The 16,584-nt window shown below is 47.6% G+C and overlaps 1 protein-coding gene across 6 annotated transcripts in view; it reads right to left on the bottom strand.

The window, feature by feature from the left end:
- sgcg (sarcoglycan, gamma) overlaps positions 1-16,584 on the bottom strand; it is a 485,777-nt gene that overhangs the window by 1,282 nt on the left and 467,911 nt on the right. For all 6 annotated transcript variants that reach the window (XM_078222135.1, XM_078222130.1, XM_078222136.1 and 3 more), the window contains one exon: positions 7,346-7,469. In XM_078222135.1, the coding sequence (XP_078078261.1) occupies positions 7,346-7,469 (124 nt within the window). The remainder of the gene's footprint in view (positions 1-7,345; positions 7,470-16,584) is intronic.

The following is a 16,584-nucleotide window of genomic DNA, read 5'->3' as shown; positions in this document are numbered from 1 at the left end:
GACATTAGTTAAATGACATGGGTTTTTCCGACAATCGACAATGTTTATCAGTAGAGTTACAGAGTCATAGAGAGCCATAGAGGTTCACAGCATGGAAACAGGCCCTTCGGCCCAACTTGTCCATGCCGCCATTAAAAAAAAAACCCTAAGCTAATCCCAATTGCCCGCATTTGGCCCATATCCTTCTATACCCATCTTATCCATTTAACTATCTAAATGCTTTATAGTCTATTATAGTAGATTCCTTATTCTAGATTTTTTTTAATTGAATTCAAATTCCACTGTCTGTTGTGGCAGGATTCAAACCTGGGTCCCCAGAACATTAGCTGAGTTTCTGGATGAATAGTCTAGTGACAGTATCACTAGGCCATCACCTCCCCCTAAACATCCGGACTTTCATTTTGAAGTTGTTTTGTACCAGGCCTGAGGTAGGGCAGAATTTTCCTGTCCCGCCTGCCACGGGTATCGTAGTGGGCAGGCGGACCATGCAAAGGTCCGTTAACCTTGGATGGGAATTTCCGGCCCTGGGGTGAGCGCAGCCAGAAAATCCTACCCGTAGAGTCAGATAACCCTGATCGACATCATTTTGGGGGCAGCTCCTACTGCTCACCAACTCCCCCAGTGTCTGTGCCAAACTTCCCTCTCGCCCATCTTCTTGCTTCCCACCCTCCAGCTCTTGGGTACCTCCGCAACCCTGCAACTCGAAGCTGCTCACCTCCCGAACCCAATCTCACAGCGAGGTTTGGCAGAGAGAAGCCTGCGTTGCGAGAGGTGGGCAATGGGAGGTTTGGTGAAAGGGAGGGTCATTAGCGACAGGGAGAGTCAGGGAGCAGGATGCGTGCTGAGCGGGAGGATGGCTGAGCGCATTCTGCAGTGACCAGGAGATTGATGAGAGAGAGAGTTGGCGACAGGAAGGGTCAGCCAGAGAAAGGGTCAGGGAGCACGATATGGGATGACTGGCAAGCATGACTCGTGGCAACCGGGAGAGTTGAAGAGGCATTGAGTGGGAGTGTCTGGGGGCAGGAGATGCAACGAGTGGGAGGGTGGGGAGAGAAGGAGAGGCAGCGAGCGGGATGGTCTTGGGGGGTAGGAGAGGCAGTGAGCAGGAGGGTTGAGGGGCAGGAGTAGCGGCAATTCTGGGGAGAGGGGTGGCATGGTGGCACAGTGGTTAGCTCTGCTGCCTCACAGCACCAAGGAACTGGGTTCGATCCCCTGCTTGGGTTACTGCCTGTGTGGAGTTTGCACATTCTCCCTGTGTCAGGTGAGGAAGGAGCAGTGCTCCAAAAGCTCATGATTCCAAATAAACCTATTGGATTTTAACCTAGTGTTGTGAGACTTCTTACTGTGCCCACAGTAATCCAGATATGGGTTATATGGGCAGCATGGTGGCACAGTGGTTAGAACTGCTGCCTCAGAGTGCCAGGGACCCGGGTCCGATTCCCGGCGTGGGTCACTGTCTGTGTGGAGTTTGCACATTCTCCCCGTGTCTGCATGGGTTTCCTTCAGGTGCTCCGGTCTCTTCCCACAGTCCAAAGATGTGTGGGTTAGGTGGATTGGCCATGCTAAACTGTTCATTAGTGACAGAGGGACTAGCTAGGGTAAATATGTGGGGTTATTGGGATAAGGCCTGGGTGGGATTGTAGTCGGTGCAGACTCAGTGGGCTGAATAGCCTCCTTCTGCACTGTAGGGATTCTATGATTCTATTCTATGATTCTAAATGGACTCACCAAAGCCCTATACAACTGTAGCAAAGCATCCCTACTGTTATATTCCATTCCTGACACGAAGAATAGTTCCACCGGCTTGTGAACTGGTTCCCTGGCCCCATGCTGCCTCTGGACTAATACCCAGGGAGTGGGGGTGCTATTAAGGTCTGTTAACAGAGGTTGACTGGGATTTTCCAGCTAGCCTCCAGGTTCACAGTGCAGAAGGAGGCCATTTGGCCCTTTGCGCTGCACTATTTCCATAACCCCACGTATTTACTCTGCTAATCTCCTGACACAAGGGAGTTGCTGCGAGTGGGAGGGTGGGTCTGGAGCACCTGAAGGAAACCCACACAGACATGGGGAGAATGTGCAAACTCCACAGACAGTCACCCAAGGCCGGAACTGAACCTGAGACCCTGGCCCTATGAGGCAGCAGTGCTAACCACTGTGCCACTGTGCTACCCATAAGTCTTTGAGATGCAGAGGCCAGTGCTCCGGGTGGACCTACAGGCCTCCCCAACGCCACGCCACCCCCCCCCCCCCCACCCTGCCCCCCACCCCGTGCTCCTACCATGTAAAACCTCAGACTGGTATGTGGTGAGATGGATGGATCTGATGGATCTTCTGCCTTCAAACCCACTGGCAGCATAAAATCCAGAACTATGTGAAGATTGAGGTCCACGATGACCACTGTACTAGCCTTATTACTTGTGCCTCTCACTTCCTGATTTACACTCTGCCCGACGCTACAACTATTGTAAGAAAACCGAGACACAGCTCCCACCAAGGTTTTTGCCCCTTTCTTAGCTCCACCCAAACTGATTCCAATTCTGGTTTTACAGAGCTCAGATCCTTCCTTTTTACTGTCTTTATCTCATTCTTTATGAGAAAGACTACCTCTCCTCTCCTTTTCCATTTTTTGCTTATCTCTTCTAAACATCATTCACCCAGGAGTAGTTAGCTCCCAACATTGGCCACATTTCTGTAATGACTGTTAGATCAAAGCTATTAATTTCCTTCTGTTTTATTAACTCATCTATTTTATTGCGAGTGCTTCACACATTCAGATATAGTGCCTTTAATGTTAACCATTTTCTATATTTCACTGATGTAACCTTTGTCATTAATATCCTGTTATCTTTGTTACTCTCTCTGTCCCTTACACACCTACTCTGCTTATATTTACCCAAACAGCCATTCTAATCGCCAGCCTTGACATTTTTTTTACTGCTTTAGAATTTACTCTTTCCTGAATTATTCATTAGTTTAAAGCCCTGTCCACTGTCTCTGTTATTCATTTCTCCACAGTATGGATCTCAGCCCAGTTTAAGCAGAGTCTGTGCCAACAGAACAACATCCTCTTTCCCCAGTAACTGATGTCAGTGTCCCATGAATGGAAATCCCTCTCTCCCATACCACTCTTTCAGCCACATAAATAACCTACTAATCTGTTTGTGTCCCAATGCCAATTTGTAAGTAACAATCCAGAGATTATTACCCATGAAGCTCTGCTTTTGAACTTCGACCTTTACACCTCCAACTCTCTTAGCAAGACCTCATTCCTAGTTCTATATATGTTGCTGGTTCCGATGCGGACCCACAACAACTGGATTGTCCTGCTCCCACTCCACAGGCAGCAGTGGTTAGCATTGCTGCCTCACAGTGCCAGGGACCCGGGTTCGATTCCCGGCTTGGGTCACTGTCTGTGTGGAGTTTGCACATTCTCCCCGTGTCTGTGTGGGTTTCCTCTGGATGCTCCAGGCTCCTCCCACAGTCCAAAGATGTGCGGGTTAAGTGGATTGGCCATGCTAAATTGCCCCTTAGTGTCAGGGGGATTAACAGGGTAAATACATGGGGTTACGGGGATAGAGCCTGGATGCAGACTCGATGGGATGGGCTGAATGGCCTCCTCCTGTGCTATAGGGTTCTATGATTCTAGGTTCTTCTCCAGCTGTGCAGAGAAGTTCTAACTCCAAGCACCAGGCAGACAACACCACATTAAGAGGTCCCACAGCACCAGGGCCCCGGGTTCGATTTCCGGCTTGGGTCACTGCTCTGTGTGGAGTTTGCACATTCACCCCGTGTCTGCGCGGGTTTCCCCCGCATTCTCCGGTTTTCTCCCACAGTCCAAAAGATGTAATGGTTAGGTGCATTGGCCATACTAAATTCTCCCTCAGTGTACCCGAACAGGTGCCGGAGTGTGGCTTGTGACTTCATTACGGTGTTAATGTAAGCCTCGTTGTGACAGTAATAAAATTATCTTATCTTGTGGCTGCAGAGAACAGTATCTGTATCAGTATCAGTATCCTTGACTCTACTATCTCCTACCACAGTCCTGCAGATAGTTTAGCTATCCACCCTGCAGATTTTTTCCTCATCCACACGGGTAACAAGGATGTTGTACCTTTGGATAAGAGATATTGCTGAGGCTCCTCCATCATTACACTCGAGGCCCCCTTACCTGCTGGACCTGCAATCACTATTGCCCTAGCCTGCAAATTATAGTTGATGATATTCGCAAAATAATGCGCATCATGATTGTATAACTTTACCCTGGTTTCTATCTGAATGGAAATGTTAAAAGAAATGTTCTAGTGAAAGGTCACAGGCCTGAAACGTTAACTCTGTTTCTCTCTCCACAGATGCTGCCAGACCGACTTAATGTTTCCACCATTTTCAGCAAAGCTATGTTACTGGCTTTGTCAAGGTAACAGAGGGATGTTCGAGTAAGCACTGGTTCACTGATATCACCATCTGAGATTCTGTGTGCCCAGGCTCAGCCAGTGTTTGGCATTTCGTTATTCCAAAATAATGCCATGCAACAAAATTGTCGACTTTCTTCCCTTCTGGAAGGACGACCATCCTTCTTTATGTCGGAGTTTGGACAGGGTAGCCTCCGTTTATTGTAGTGTCACTGGTGGTAATATGGCCGAGTGGTATTATCGCTAGACTGTTAATCCAGAAACTCAGCTAATGTTCTGGGGACCCGGGTTCAATCCCACCATGGCAGATGGTGGAATTTGAATTCAATTTTTAAAAAAAAGAATCTACTGATGAGCATGAAACCATTGTCGATTGTTAGAAAAACCCATCTGGTTCACTAATGTCTTTTAGGGAAGGAAATCTGCCGTCCTTACCTGGTCTGGCCTACAGGTGACACCAGAGCCACAGCAATGTGGTTGACTCTCAACTGCCCTCAGGCAACTAGGGTTGGGCAATAAATGGTGGCCAGGCAGTGACACCCATGGCTGACAAATTAATTTTAAAAATAGGAAATTGGGTGAGGAACCAGCATAACTGATCCCTGCACACTCAGTGCCACGCTGCTTTCTGCAATTGAGTAGGTTTGGGTGGGCCCATGGAATTGAGACAGTGCATCCTCCTTCCCCACTGTTCCTGCCTCACTTAAACTGAGTCTTAATCACACCAGTCTTAATTACACCAGGGTAATGGGGCACCATGATGTAAATAACACACGTGTTTGAAGGGAATGAGTTTACTCATTTGCTATTGAAGCTTGATGATTGTTATTTTCTCTTGTTCCGTGGTCAACTACTTTACCATCCACCTTTTTAACCATTTGATTAGGGATGACCAATAAGTTGTTCTTTACCACGCAAGCGCCTTTGGGTTTCAAAGAACAAAGAAAATTACAGCACAGGAACAGGCCCTTCGGCCCTCAAAGCCTGTACCAACCATGCTGCCTGACTGAGCTAAACCCCCTACCCTTCCAGGGACCATATCCCTCGATTCCCTTCCTATTCATGTATTTGTCAAGACAAATCTTCTGGGCATTCCACATTTCCCTTGATTCTTAGAAGTAGAAAGGACAGGGTGTAGATGGCCTGGTGGGGAGAGGCAAGGGGGGGCGGGGGGGGGGGGGGGGTGTTATACCCGCTAATGCCAGAGTTCTCAAGTTGACGTGGTTTGACCTGCAGTTGGTTGAGACGCAGTGGCTGCACAGGCTGTGGTTTACACAGCAGGCTGTCACTCACTTATATCACAAGCTGCTTACCAAGCTGTAATATCTCCACCATATACCACTGCTTGTTAAAACACCTTTTACTTCCAAGCTGTGGAGCCATTTCAGGCTGTCACCGGGGACATTAGTATCATTGACTAAACAGCTTGAACTGATGCACTCAGCAAATTAGCAACGTGTTGGTTTCTGCAGCCAGGAATGTTGTCAGCTTGGGAAAGCAAAATGATAGTGCGCTGATATTTTAGAGTGGCAGGATTCCCCGAGGCCTAAGGAATCATTGGTGACACATATACCACATGTGCTTCCCTCATCAATGTCCAAATACACATCAATAAGAAAGGATGCCATTCATTCAGAGTGCTTGTGTATGCCCAGAAGCACAGAATCATGCCAGTAAATATTCACTTGTCACAATATCATAATGTTAAGGATGTCTATCGTTCCTGCACTCTTTACACAGATGGGGAAGCATCTTTTGGGGGGTAAAATCTGCCCTGCGCAGTGTTTGCTCATGTCACTGGTATATTTTCTCAGGACCCCAGCAGGGGTGTACCACAATGAAGACCATTCATCCAACACTGTCACTCTGCTGTCTACACATTGGTAGAGGAATGAGGGTGAAGGTGGGATTTGGCAATGGAAAATGGAACTCCATAGAAATCAGCCCAGGGACCCAGCTCCCGGGGGCCCAGCGCCCGGGGACCCAGCTCCCGGAGGCCCAGCGCCCGGGGACCCAGCTCCCAGAGGCCCAGCGCCCGGGGGCCCAGCTCCCGGAGGCCCAGCTCCCGGGGGCCCAGCTCCCGGGGGCCCAGCTCCCGGGGACCCAGCGCCCGGGGACCCAGCTCCCGGGGGCCCAGCTCCCGGGGGCCCAGCGCCCGGGGACCCAGCTCCCGGAGGCCCAGCTCCCGGGGGCCCAGCTCCCGGAGGCCCAGCTCCCGGAGGCCCAGCTCCTGGGGACCCAGCGCCCGGGGACCCAGCTCCCGGGGGCCCAGCACCCGGGGACCCAGCTCCCGGAGGCCCAGCTCCCGGGGGCCCAGCTCCCGGGGGCCCAGCTCCCGGGGACCCAGCGCCTGGGGACCCAGCTCCCGGGGGCCCAGCTCCCGGGGGTCCAGCTCCCGGGGGTCCAGCTCCCAGCGGCCCAGTTCCCAGATAGATTCAGATCTCGGAGCTCCTGCTCTAAGAAGAAGGATGATGAACAAGGATCACACTCATAAAGGAGATACTGAGGACTATTGCGGAGCACTAGATTCCAGTGCCATAGTGCCAAATTTAACAAAGGTTCGACATAATTCAGCACTGCTGAATGGCCTCCTTCTGCACTCTAGGGATTCTATGATTCTACCTGAAGTAAGTGGTGGCACCATAAATACCTCCCCTTAACAGAACAGTCAAGTAAGCGGAATAGAATATGGTCAAATACAGAACAATATTTCAAACAAGAAGAAGGTTTTAATAACTGGAAACAAAACACATCACTTAAAAGTAGAAGGAAAGTTCCTCCCCGATCTAAAACCAAAATCCATGTCCAGGTGTTGCTGAAATATTTCTTAATCTGATTGTGCAATCAAGAGCCGGTATTCTACACCCTGAATACATTTCCAAGTTGACTCTCTTGCAGGGATACCTGGATCAGCAGCAGCGGTTATCTGTACTCACCATTCCTTCGCTAGTATGAAAGACAATATCCCTCTGAGAAGAACCTTCGATGTTTCCAGCTCTTGCTTTGATCTGAACCCCTTTCGGTGCGTCCATGCTCAGAGAACGTGTCGGAGATTCCAGTCTGAAAGCAAAGCAAGGTGACATCCGTAACTCACAATGAATGTGTCAGAGACCCTTTCACCAGACAGGAAATAAAACTCTCTAATGAAATCCAAATCAGCACATTGAAGAGAGGTTGGTCTCTTTACAATTTAACTTAAACTATGTCAACACATAAAATACCGATCGCAGTCTGTTTCAGATCTTTACTGCAACAGCCTCCCTATACTGTGACCCATAGATAACATTTACATGAGTTGAATATAATGCAATGTAAAACAAAGCAAACATCAATTTTATTTGCAGAATAAAAGTTCTCTTATGAAGAGCTGTTCTCACAAGCGTGTTTCTATTGTTGTGCTATCCCTTTGTCCTGAGGTTTGTACCAGGGGGAAGCACATACTCCATCAGCACTGAGCACAAACACTATGAGAAGACCTTACTGTCAGGACATCATACAACACAGTCAGGCTTGAAGAGATGTCCTTCAAGTTCACTGGTAGGACAACTGTACCTCCAGAAGCTGGTGTGCAGCCTTGTGCCTGGGCTTCCTTCAGTACAGAGGATCTGAGGAGGCCAGGGCTCTCGGCAAACAATGCCTAAGAGGGCAAAGTCCAATATTATTGTCCTGCCAGAGATCTTCAGGCCTGGAGACTGGCAGCCGGTTAAACAGATTTGCCTCTGGTACCCTCTCCATTTTCAAGCACACGCTTCTGCAAGAGGACAAGAAATAGAAGGAGGAGTAGGCCAGCAGGCCCTTCAAGCCTGCCCTGCCATTCAATGTGATCATGGCTTATCTATGCCTGATTTATGCTGCCCTCAGCTCCTTTTTGGTGCCATGACAAGACTTTGTGCCAGAGGTGTGGCTATGCAACTGCACCAAATCCTCTCATAGGACCAGGACAGGTCATAGAGTCATAGAGGTTTACAGCATGGAAACAGGTCCTTCGGTCCAACTTGTCCATACCGCTCAGTTATACCACTAAGCTATTCCCAATTGCCCACGTTTGGCCCATATCCCTCTATAGCCATCTTACCCATGTAACTGTCTAAATGCTTTTTAAGAGACAAAATTGTACCCACCTCTACTACTATCTCCGGCAATTTGTTCCAGACACTCACCACCCTGTGTGTGAAAAAATTGCCCCTCTGGACCCTTTTGTATCTCTCCTCTCTCGCCTTAAACATATGCCCTCTAGTTTTGGACTCCCCTACCTTTGGGGAAAAATGTTGACCATCTACCTCATCTATGCCCATCATTATTTTACAGACCTCTATAAGATCACCCCGAAGCCTCCTACGCTCCAGGGAAAAAAGTTCCAGTGTGTCCAGCCTCTCCTTATAACTCAAACCATCAAGTCCCGGTAGCATCCTAGTAAATCTTTTCTGCACTCTTTCTAGTTTAATAATATCTTGTCTATAATTGGGTGACCAGAACTGTACACAGTATTCCAAGTTACTAGTCTTGTACAACTTCAACAAGATGTCCCAACTCCTGCATTCAATGTTCTGACCAATGAAACCAAGCATGCCGAATGCCTTCTTCACCACTCTGTCCACCTGTGACTCCACTTTCAAGGAGTTATGAACTTGTACTCTCCCCAACGCCCTACCATTAACTGAGTAAGATCTACCAAAATGCCTCACATTTATCTAAGAACTGTGCTGAGAACCTTTGAGTGAGCTGTGCCAATTCAATACTCGGGCAAAAGATGCACCAGAAAACCAACCACTGTAACTTTAAGATGAAGTAACAATGTATTTATGTACGGTATAACACATGACTGTCCGCAATGCAGGAGGGTCAATTGTTTTGGAAGGGCATGGTATGTGTTATTGGCGGAGGTTGATATGTGTTAGGCTCAACCTGAAAAGTCACACATACCATGGCCGCTTGCAACTATTTGGACCCTCCAGCTGGGGATCTCCAGATGTTGCGTGGAAGTTGGGGCATCGGGCATGGGTGGGTAGGTCAGCTCAACTAGACTGAAGGTGAACCCCAGCACGTGGTCCTGACAAAGCGAGGGCGCTTCAACAGATGAGCGTAGCCCAGCAAATGCCCAGCGTGAGCGGGAGGCTGCTTATACAAGGTTCGTAAGACCCTGGAAAAGATTCTTGCTTCCCCCCGAATGCATGATTCCAGGGAGAAAGACCCAGGCTGGACTGTCTCCCTGAAGATGGGGGTGGGAAGGGGACGCATAAGCTTAATGACGACCAATCACAATTAAAACACATCAGATTTCATTAATATGCAAGCATAGTCTATTTACAAAAGTGTCAGAACATTACCAATTATAGTGCAACCACATGTAAAATCATAACCTTTTAAACTTTTGTTCCCCACCACTTCTCAGTGCACCCCAACATCCACAGTAGGGATGGCAGGAGCCTGCTGACTAGATTGCTTTATTGTTTTTGATGACCTGAGCAGGCATCCTCATGGGGACCTAAGGACTGGAAGGCCCTGGCTCACTATGGCTGTCCTGCTCTGGGGCTCCCTCTGTAAGAAGTCTCACAACACCAGGTTAAAGTCCAACAGGTTTATTTGGTAGCAAAAGCCACATCATGGCTCCCTCTGTGGTCAGAGGATGAAATTGAAGGGCTCATCGGCAAGAGGGATTCAGAAGGACCAGATACCCTCAAAATCCTGAGTGGAGATCCCAGGGGTGTCGCACTGCTGCTCATCCTCCTTTTGGGTGCCCAAGGGGCCTTGAATGACTCCTTGAGGGGAGGGGCACCTGGAGGGAGTTGGAGGTGCCCCATCCCCCTCATGCTTAGCCACAACGAGATCTCACCCATGGCTCCAGCGATGGAGTGCAGGTCTGCTTGCACGTTTCAAACAGAAACTTGGTGGTTCGTTGGACGAGGTTCTCCATGGCATCTGCCATCACCCCCATTGAGACCTTGATGCCCGTACAAGTCAGAACCGCTTCATTGAAAAGCAGGTCAAACCCCTCCATCTCACTTGCTGTTCTGTTGAGGGTCTCTGCCACTGCTGCCTGATGATCCCCTGCCTCTTGCAGCATCTCCAGCATCTTGGGCAAGGCTGATGCCAGAGTTTTATCATCTGACTCCGATGTTGTAGATGCCTCTTCCCTCACACTCCTCCAAGTGTTGGTGAGCATGGTTGACCTTGTCTCCTCCTGCTGTGAAAATGTGTCCGTGCGGTGACTACCAGAATGTGAGACTCTGCGTGAACTAGAGCTTGTAGCCAGTGAGGTGTGTGGCTCTGGGTTGGTGGAGGGTGCAGGTGATGGCTGTGATGGCTCCACAGCTGTACGTTCTTCTTCCTCAATGTCCTCAATCCTCTGGGCTGGAGGCACTGCTGGGCAGGGCTTCATCTTCTGGCCTACCCCTCTTCCTGCTGGCACATGTAAGTGAGAGAGTGAGCGACTGCATGAGCTGCCTTCCACATGGGAGAACGTGTGACCTTTAGGTTTCTGTCTAACTACATTATGCATGGATCCTTACTGGTTGGAGGCTGTCTGTCAACCTCCCCACCTGCACAGGCTCAGTCTGGTTCCTCCCCTGACTGCTCCACTGCCCACTTCTTGAACTCTGTGAGGTTCCTCAGTTCAGGCGGCACCCCCAAATCTTCTCTCTCTCTCTCTCTCTCTGTCCTACTGTGCCCTAACTCCTCCTGTGCAAAGAGAGAGGTTGGGCATTTGGGTTTCTTCTATCTCTCTCATGCTTCCAGTCTCACAAATAACCTATTGGATTGTGTACCATCTGACTGATGCACTGCACATTGTCCACATGGGTTCTTGGCAGCACCCTCCGGAGTGTTGAAAACATGCAGATAGAAGGATAAGTCTCTTGGAGATATATCATTAGCGGTGCTTGCTGGTGCTCTTAATGCCCAAACCCCCCTCCCCCCCTCACCCCCACTGTCAAAAGAGCTACTCAGCTCTCTGTGTGGAAGAGTGAGGGCCACAATGGCCTCTCCACCTGCACACTTGATGGACTAAAGTGGCCTATGGGGCTTCTTTTCATGTCCACTGCAGCATTCAGCGAGGTGAGTGTGAGCAGTTGAATGCCCGAGCATTGATTTGGCACAGCTCACTCAAAAGTTCTCAGCACAGTTCTTAGATAAATGTGAGGCATTTTGGTAGATCCAACCAGGACAGGACTTACTCAGTTAATGGTGGGGAGAGTACAAGTTCATAACTCCTTGAAAGTGGAGTCACAGGTGGACAGGGTGGTGAAGAAGGCATTCGGCATGCTTAGTTTCATTGGTCAGAACTTTGAACACAGTAAGAGTTTTAACAACACCAGGTTAAAGTCCAACAGGTTTATTTGGTAGCAAATACCATTAGCTTTCGGAGCACTGCTCCTTCGTGGAAATGTGCTCTCAAACAGGGCACAGAGACACAAAATCAAGTTACAGAATACTGATTAGAATGCGAATCCCTACAACCAACCAGACCTTAAAGATACAGACAATGTGGGTGGAGGGAGCATTAAGGTTAAAGAGATGTGTATTGCCTCCAGACAGGATAGCCCGCAAGTCCAGGAGGCAAGCTGTGGGGGTTACTGATAATGTGACATAAATCCAACATCCCCGTTTAGGCCGTCCTCATGTGTGCGGAACTTGGCTATCAGTTTCTGCTCAGCGACTTTGCGCTGTCGTGTGTCGTGAAGGCCGCCTTGGAGAACGCTTACCTGAAGATCAGAGGCTGAATGCCCGTGACTGCTGAAGTGGAGCACTATCCTGTCTGGAGACAATACACATCTCTTTAAGATCTGGTTGGCTGGAGGGATTCGCATTCTAATCAGTATTCTGTAACTTGATTTTGTGTCTCTGTGCCCTGTTTGAGAGCACATTTCCACTCCATCTGACGAAGGAGCAGCGCTCCGAAAGCTAATGGTATTTGCTACCAAATAAACCTGTTGGACTTTAACCTGGTGCTGTTAAAACTCTTACTGTGTTTACCCCAGTCCAACGCCAGCATCTCCACATCAGAACTTTGAATACAGGAGTTGGGACATCTTGTTGAAGTTGTACAAGACATTAGTAACTTGGAATACTGTGTACAGTTCTGGTCACCCCATTATAGACAAGATATTATTAAACTAGAAAGAGTGCAGAAAAGATTTACTGGGATGCTGCCGGGACTTGATGGTTTGAGTTATAAGGAGAGGCTGGACACTGGAACTTTTTTCCTTGGAGCGTAGGAGGCTTAGGGGTGATCTTATAGAGGTCTGTAAAATAATGAGGGGCATAGATGAGGTAGATAGTCAATATTTTTCCCCAAAGGTAGGGGAGTCTAAAACTAGAGGGCATAGGTTTAAGGCGAGAGGGGAGAGATACAAAAGGGTCCAGAGGGGCAATAGTTTCACACAGAGGGTGGTGAGTGTCTGGAACAAACTGCCAGAGGTAGTAGTAGAGGCGGGTACAATTTTGTCTTTTAAAAAGCATTTAGACAGTTACATGGGTAAGATGGCTATAGAGGGATATGGGCCAAACGTGGGCAATTGGGAATAGCTTAGTGGTAAAACTGAGCGGCATGGACAAGTCGGACCGAAGGACCTGTTTCCATGCTGTAAACCTCTATGACCTGCCCTGGTCCTATAAGAGGATTTGGTGCAGTTGCATAGCCACACCTCTGGCACAAAGCCTTGTCAAGGCACAAAAAGGAGCCGAGGGCAGCATAAATCAGGCATAGATAAACCATGATCACATTGAATGGCAGGGCAGGCTTGAAGCGCCTGCTGGCCTACTCCTGCTTCTATTTCTTGTGTTCTTGTCCTCTTGCAGTTGGGTAAATACGTGGGGATACGGGGATAGGGCCCGGTTTGTTGTCCGTGCAGCCTCGATGGGCTGAATGGCCTCCTTCTCCGTTGTAGGGATTCTATGATCAGGCAGTTCAGCATGAATTCGCAACAGGCTCTGTGGAGAGAAACATCCCCAATTCCTGTCCCCATCATGGCCCTTAGGCCCGGAATGGGAAAACCTAGCCAACATTATGAAGCTGAAAGGAGGGCATCATAAAATATGAATGAGAAAATTGATTTTGGTATCATATTTGATCCAGAGATGAGTTTCCGAACTCATATTCATTCCGTCACCAAGGCTGTCATTTTGTACATGTGTAACATCACTCAACTTTACCCTGATCGCAGCTCCTTTGCCAGGTTTCGCCATCTCCAAAACTGACTATCTCAAAGCACCCCTGGCCGCTGTCCTACATCTACCCTCCGTACATTCGAGGTCATCCAGAACTCTGTTGCCCATGTCTTAAATCACAGTTAACCCCCATTCCCCTCAGCGTTCTGATGCCATGTCCCTCAATCAGACCCTGAGTGCCTCTGCACGAGGGTCCTTCTTCCTCCCATCCTCCCTTCCTGGGAACCCTCAAGTAACCCTGACTGGTTTTGCTTTGCAGCTTTCTGGTAAGGCGGGTGGCGACTGCCTCGCTCGCCAGTGGTACCCAGCCAGCAGCAATGGGCGATAATTGGTGGTGAGGTGGGAAGGCCATTCACTAGCCTTCCTGCCCCAGGACATAACCGGGGCAGAGTCAGGAAAGGGGCTGGGTCCACACCCAACACCCTCCTGCCTGATTAAATACCCTACTCCTGCCTCCAAACTCCCCACACGTAGATCATTAAATTTTGCTAAATGCTTGCACAAATACAGTGGGTAGGGATCTCAAATGGGATTTTTGGCTGGTTTTCCATCTCTATCTGGATTGAATTGAAGCATTTTGTTGTTCATCATTGGCTGTCCTGGCTGAGATCAGCACAGACTGGGAATGCGAGCTGGAATTCAAATGGAATATGAAAGTATTATGAAAGTATATGAAAGAATGTCCATATCCATTATCCATGGCAATGAATATCTCTCCATCAGGCCATTAATATGGATGCTCAATATCTCTGCTTCTATATATTATGGTGCACAACCTTGAGGATTTTTAGACTGAATGTAAAATGTCAGTTTGTGAAAGGTGTCAAACCAGATCATTAGAGGTAAAGTGACAGAAGAGAATTTGAGGGTTAAACTCTATAAAGCGTATGCCAATTCAGAAAATATGTGTGTTCAAATGAAGGTTGGCGTTGCTGACTTGCTTCCGAAATCAGATATGTGGGCACATGGATACCCTGAGACACACTTATTTCTGCCTATTGAATCCGAGTCAGCAACAAGAAGGAGCACTTGTACCATGTCCTTAACATTGACAATGATCAGCTTTGTAAGATTGGAGTGATGGGAGGTTAATTTAGGGCTTTTTAAAAAATTTGTTGACAGGATGCAGGCATTTCTGGTTATGCCCATCCTTTATTGCCCTTAAAGAGGATGACACTTCAAGAGCCAACCACTTTGCTGTGGATCTGGAGTCACATGTAGGCCAGAGCAGGTAAGGATGGCAGATTTCCTTCCCTAAAGGGGCATCAATGAACCAGATTGGTTTTAGCGACAATCATTTCATGGTCATCATGAGACTTTTAATTCCAGATGTATTTTATTTTTAATGTTGTGAATGTAGCCCAGGCCATCATGTAAACCACCTCCCATTCATCGACTTCGTCTACATTTCCCACTACCTCGGAAAAGCAGCCAGCATAATCAAGGACCTCACGCATCCCAGACATTCTCTCTTCTACCTTCTTCAATCGGGAAAAAGATACAAAAGTCTGAAAACACATACCAACCAATTGAAGAACAGTTTCTTTCCTGCTGCCACCAGACTTTTGAATGGACCTATCATTTATTAATGTCTTTCTCTACACCCTATCTGTAACTGCAACATTTTATCCTGCGCCCTATCCTTTCCTTCTCCCCTATGTACCCTATGAGCGGTATGTTTTGTTTGTATGGTGGGCAAGAAACAATACATTTCACTCTATCCCAACACATGCGACAATAATAAATCAAATTTCATTATCTGCCGTGGTGGGATTCAAACCCAGATCCCCAGAGCATTCCCCAGGTGAAACTACCACTACACCACTGCCTCCTCGGTGAATGAGGGGCTAGTATTAGCCAGGAAAGTAGAGGTGAGAGTGGGAGCATGAGATCATTGCACGGATGATCTGAATTGATGAACAAGCTTTTCACATTTGGTGTTAGGAGCAATGAAGAAGGGATGAGGGAAAATGAGGAAATGGTTTATCGCAGAGAAACAGTGTTTGGATTATGACCTTCCTGCATGATTCTCTCAGAGGAATGCGCGCAAAAATGAAAATGAGCAGGGAATCAGGAAAGGGACATTAAAAACATAGAGCATATTATGGGAAGGACTGGATGGCAATAAATTGATATTTTTATTATGCTATTCCAAAACTGAGATGCCAAGTTTGAAATCATAGAATCTCTACAGTGCAGAAGGAGGCCATTGAGCCCAGCAAGTCTGCATCGCAGGCCCTATCCCCATATATTTACCTTGCTAATTCCCTGACACTAAGGGGCAATTTAGCATGACCAATCCACCTAACCCGCACCTCTTTGGAGTGTGGATAGAAACTGAAGCACCCGAGGAAACCCACGCAGATATGGGGAGAATGTGCAAACTCCACACAGACAGTCACCCGAGGCCAGAATTGAACCCGGGTCCCTGGCACTGTGAGACAGCAGTGCTAACCACTGTGCTACCTCCTATATTATTAGAAGGATATACATTTTAACCCCCACATGGTTCTGAACATTGAGGCAGGATTTTGAACCCTGAAGCTCAATTTACTGAGAAAAAAAAACACAGAACATGATCCATTTTGGAAGGCAAGGAGGTATTTGGGCAAACAAAACTCGGTGAGAGAAGAGTACATGTTCAAAAAGTTAATTTTGGCCACTAATTTTAGAGTGCGTATTGTGTTACTTTAATTAAAAGTATTAGCAAACAGTTAAAGCTTCATAACTTATGGAGTAGAATAAACACTTTGGAATGATTTAATAGGTTGGTAAAGATACTAATTATAGGAATTGTTAATGGGTAAAGTTGACTTCGCTTACCTATGTAACCACAGTCGCTCACTTTGAAAGAAAATTGGGTGAGGAATTTAATATTTTAACATAAGAGTGCAATAGAAGAAAATTAAAGAATAAATATAATGCTACATCATATATTTTTTAATAGCAGGAATAACTTGTCCGTATGTGACATGTTTCACACAGGTCAAAGCTCATAATTCGCAGCAGA

This window comes from Mustelus asterias, chromosome 10, assembly GCF_964213995.1.
Source record: "Mustelus asterias chromosome 10, sMusAst1.hap1.1, whole genome shotgun sequence".
Classification (NCBI taxonomy): Eukaryota; Metazoa; Chordata; class Chondrichthyes; order Carcharhiniformes; family Triakidae; genus Mustelus; species Mustelus asterias.
This window is presented reverse-complemented; position numbering and strand designations above follow the sequence as displayed.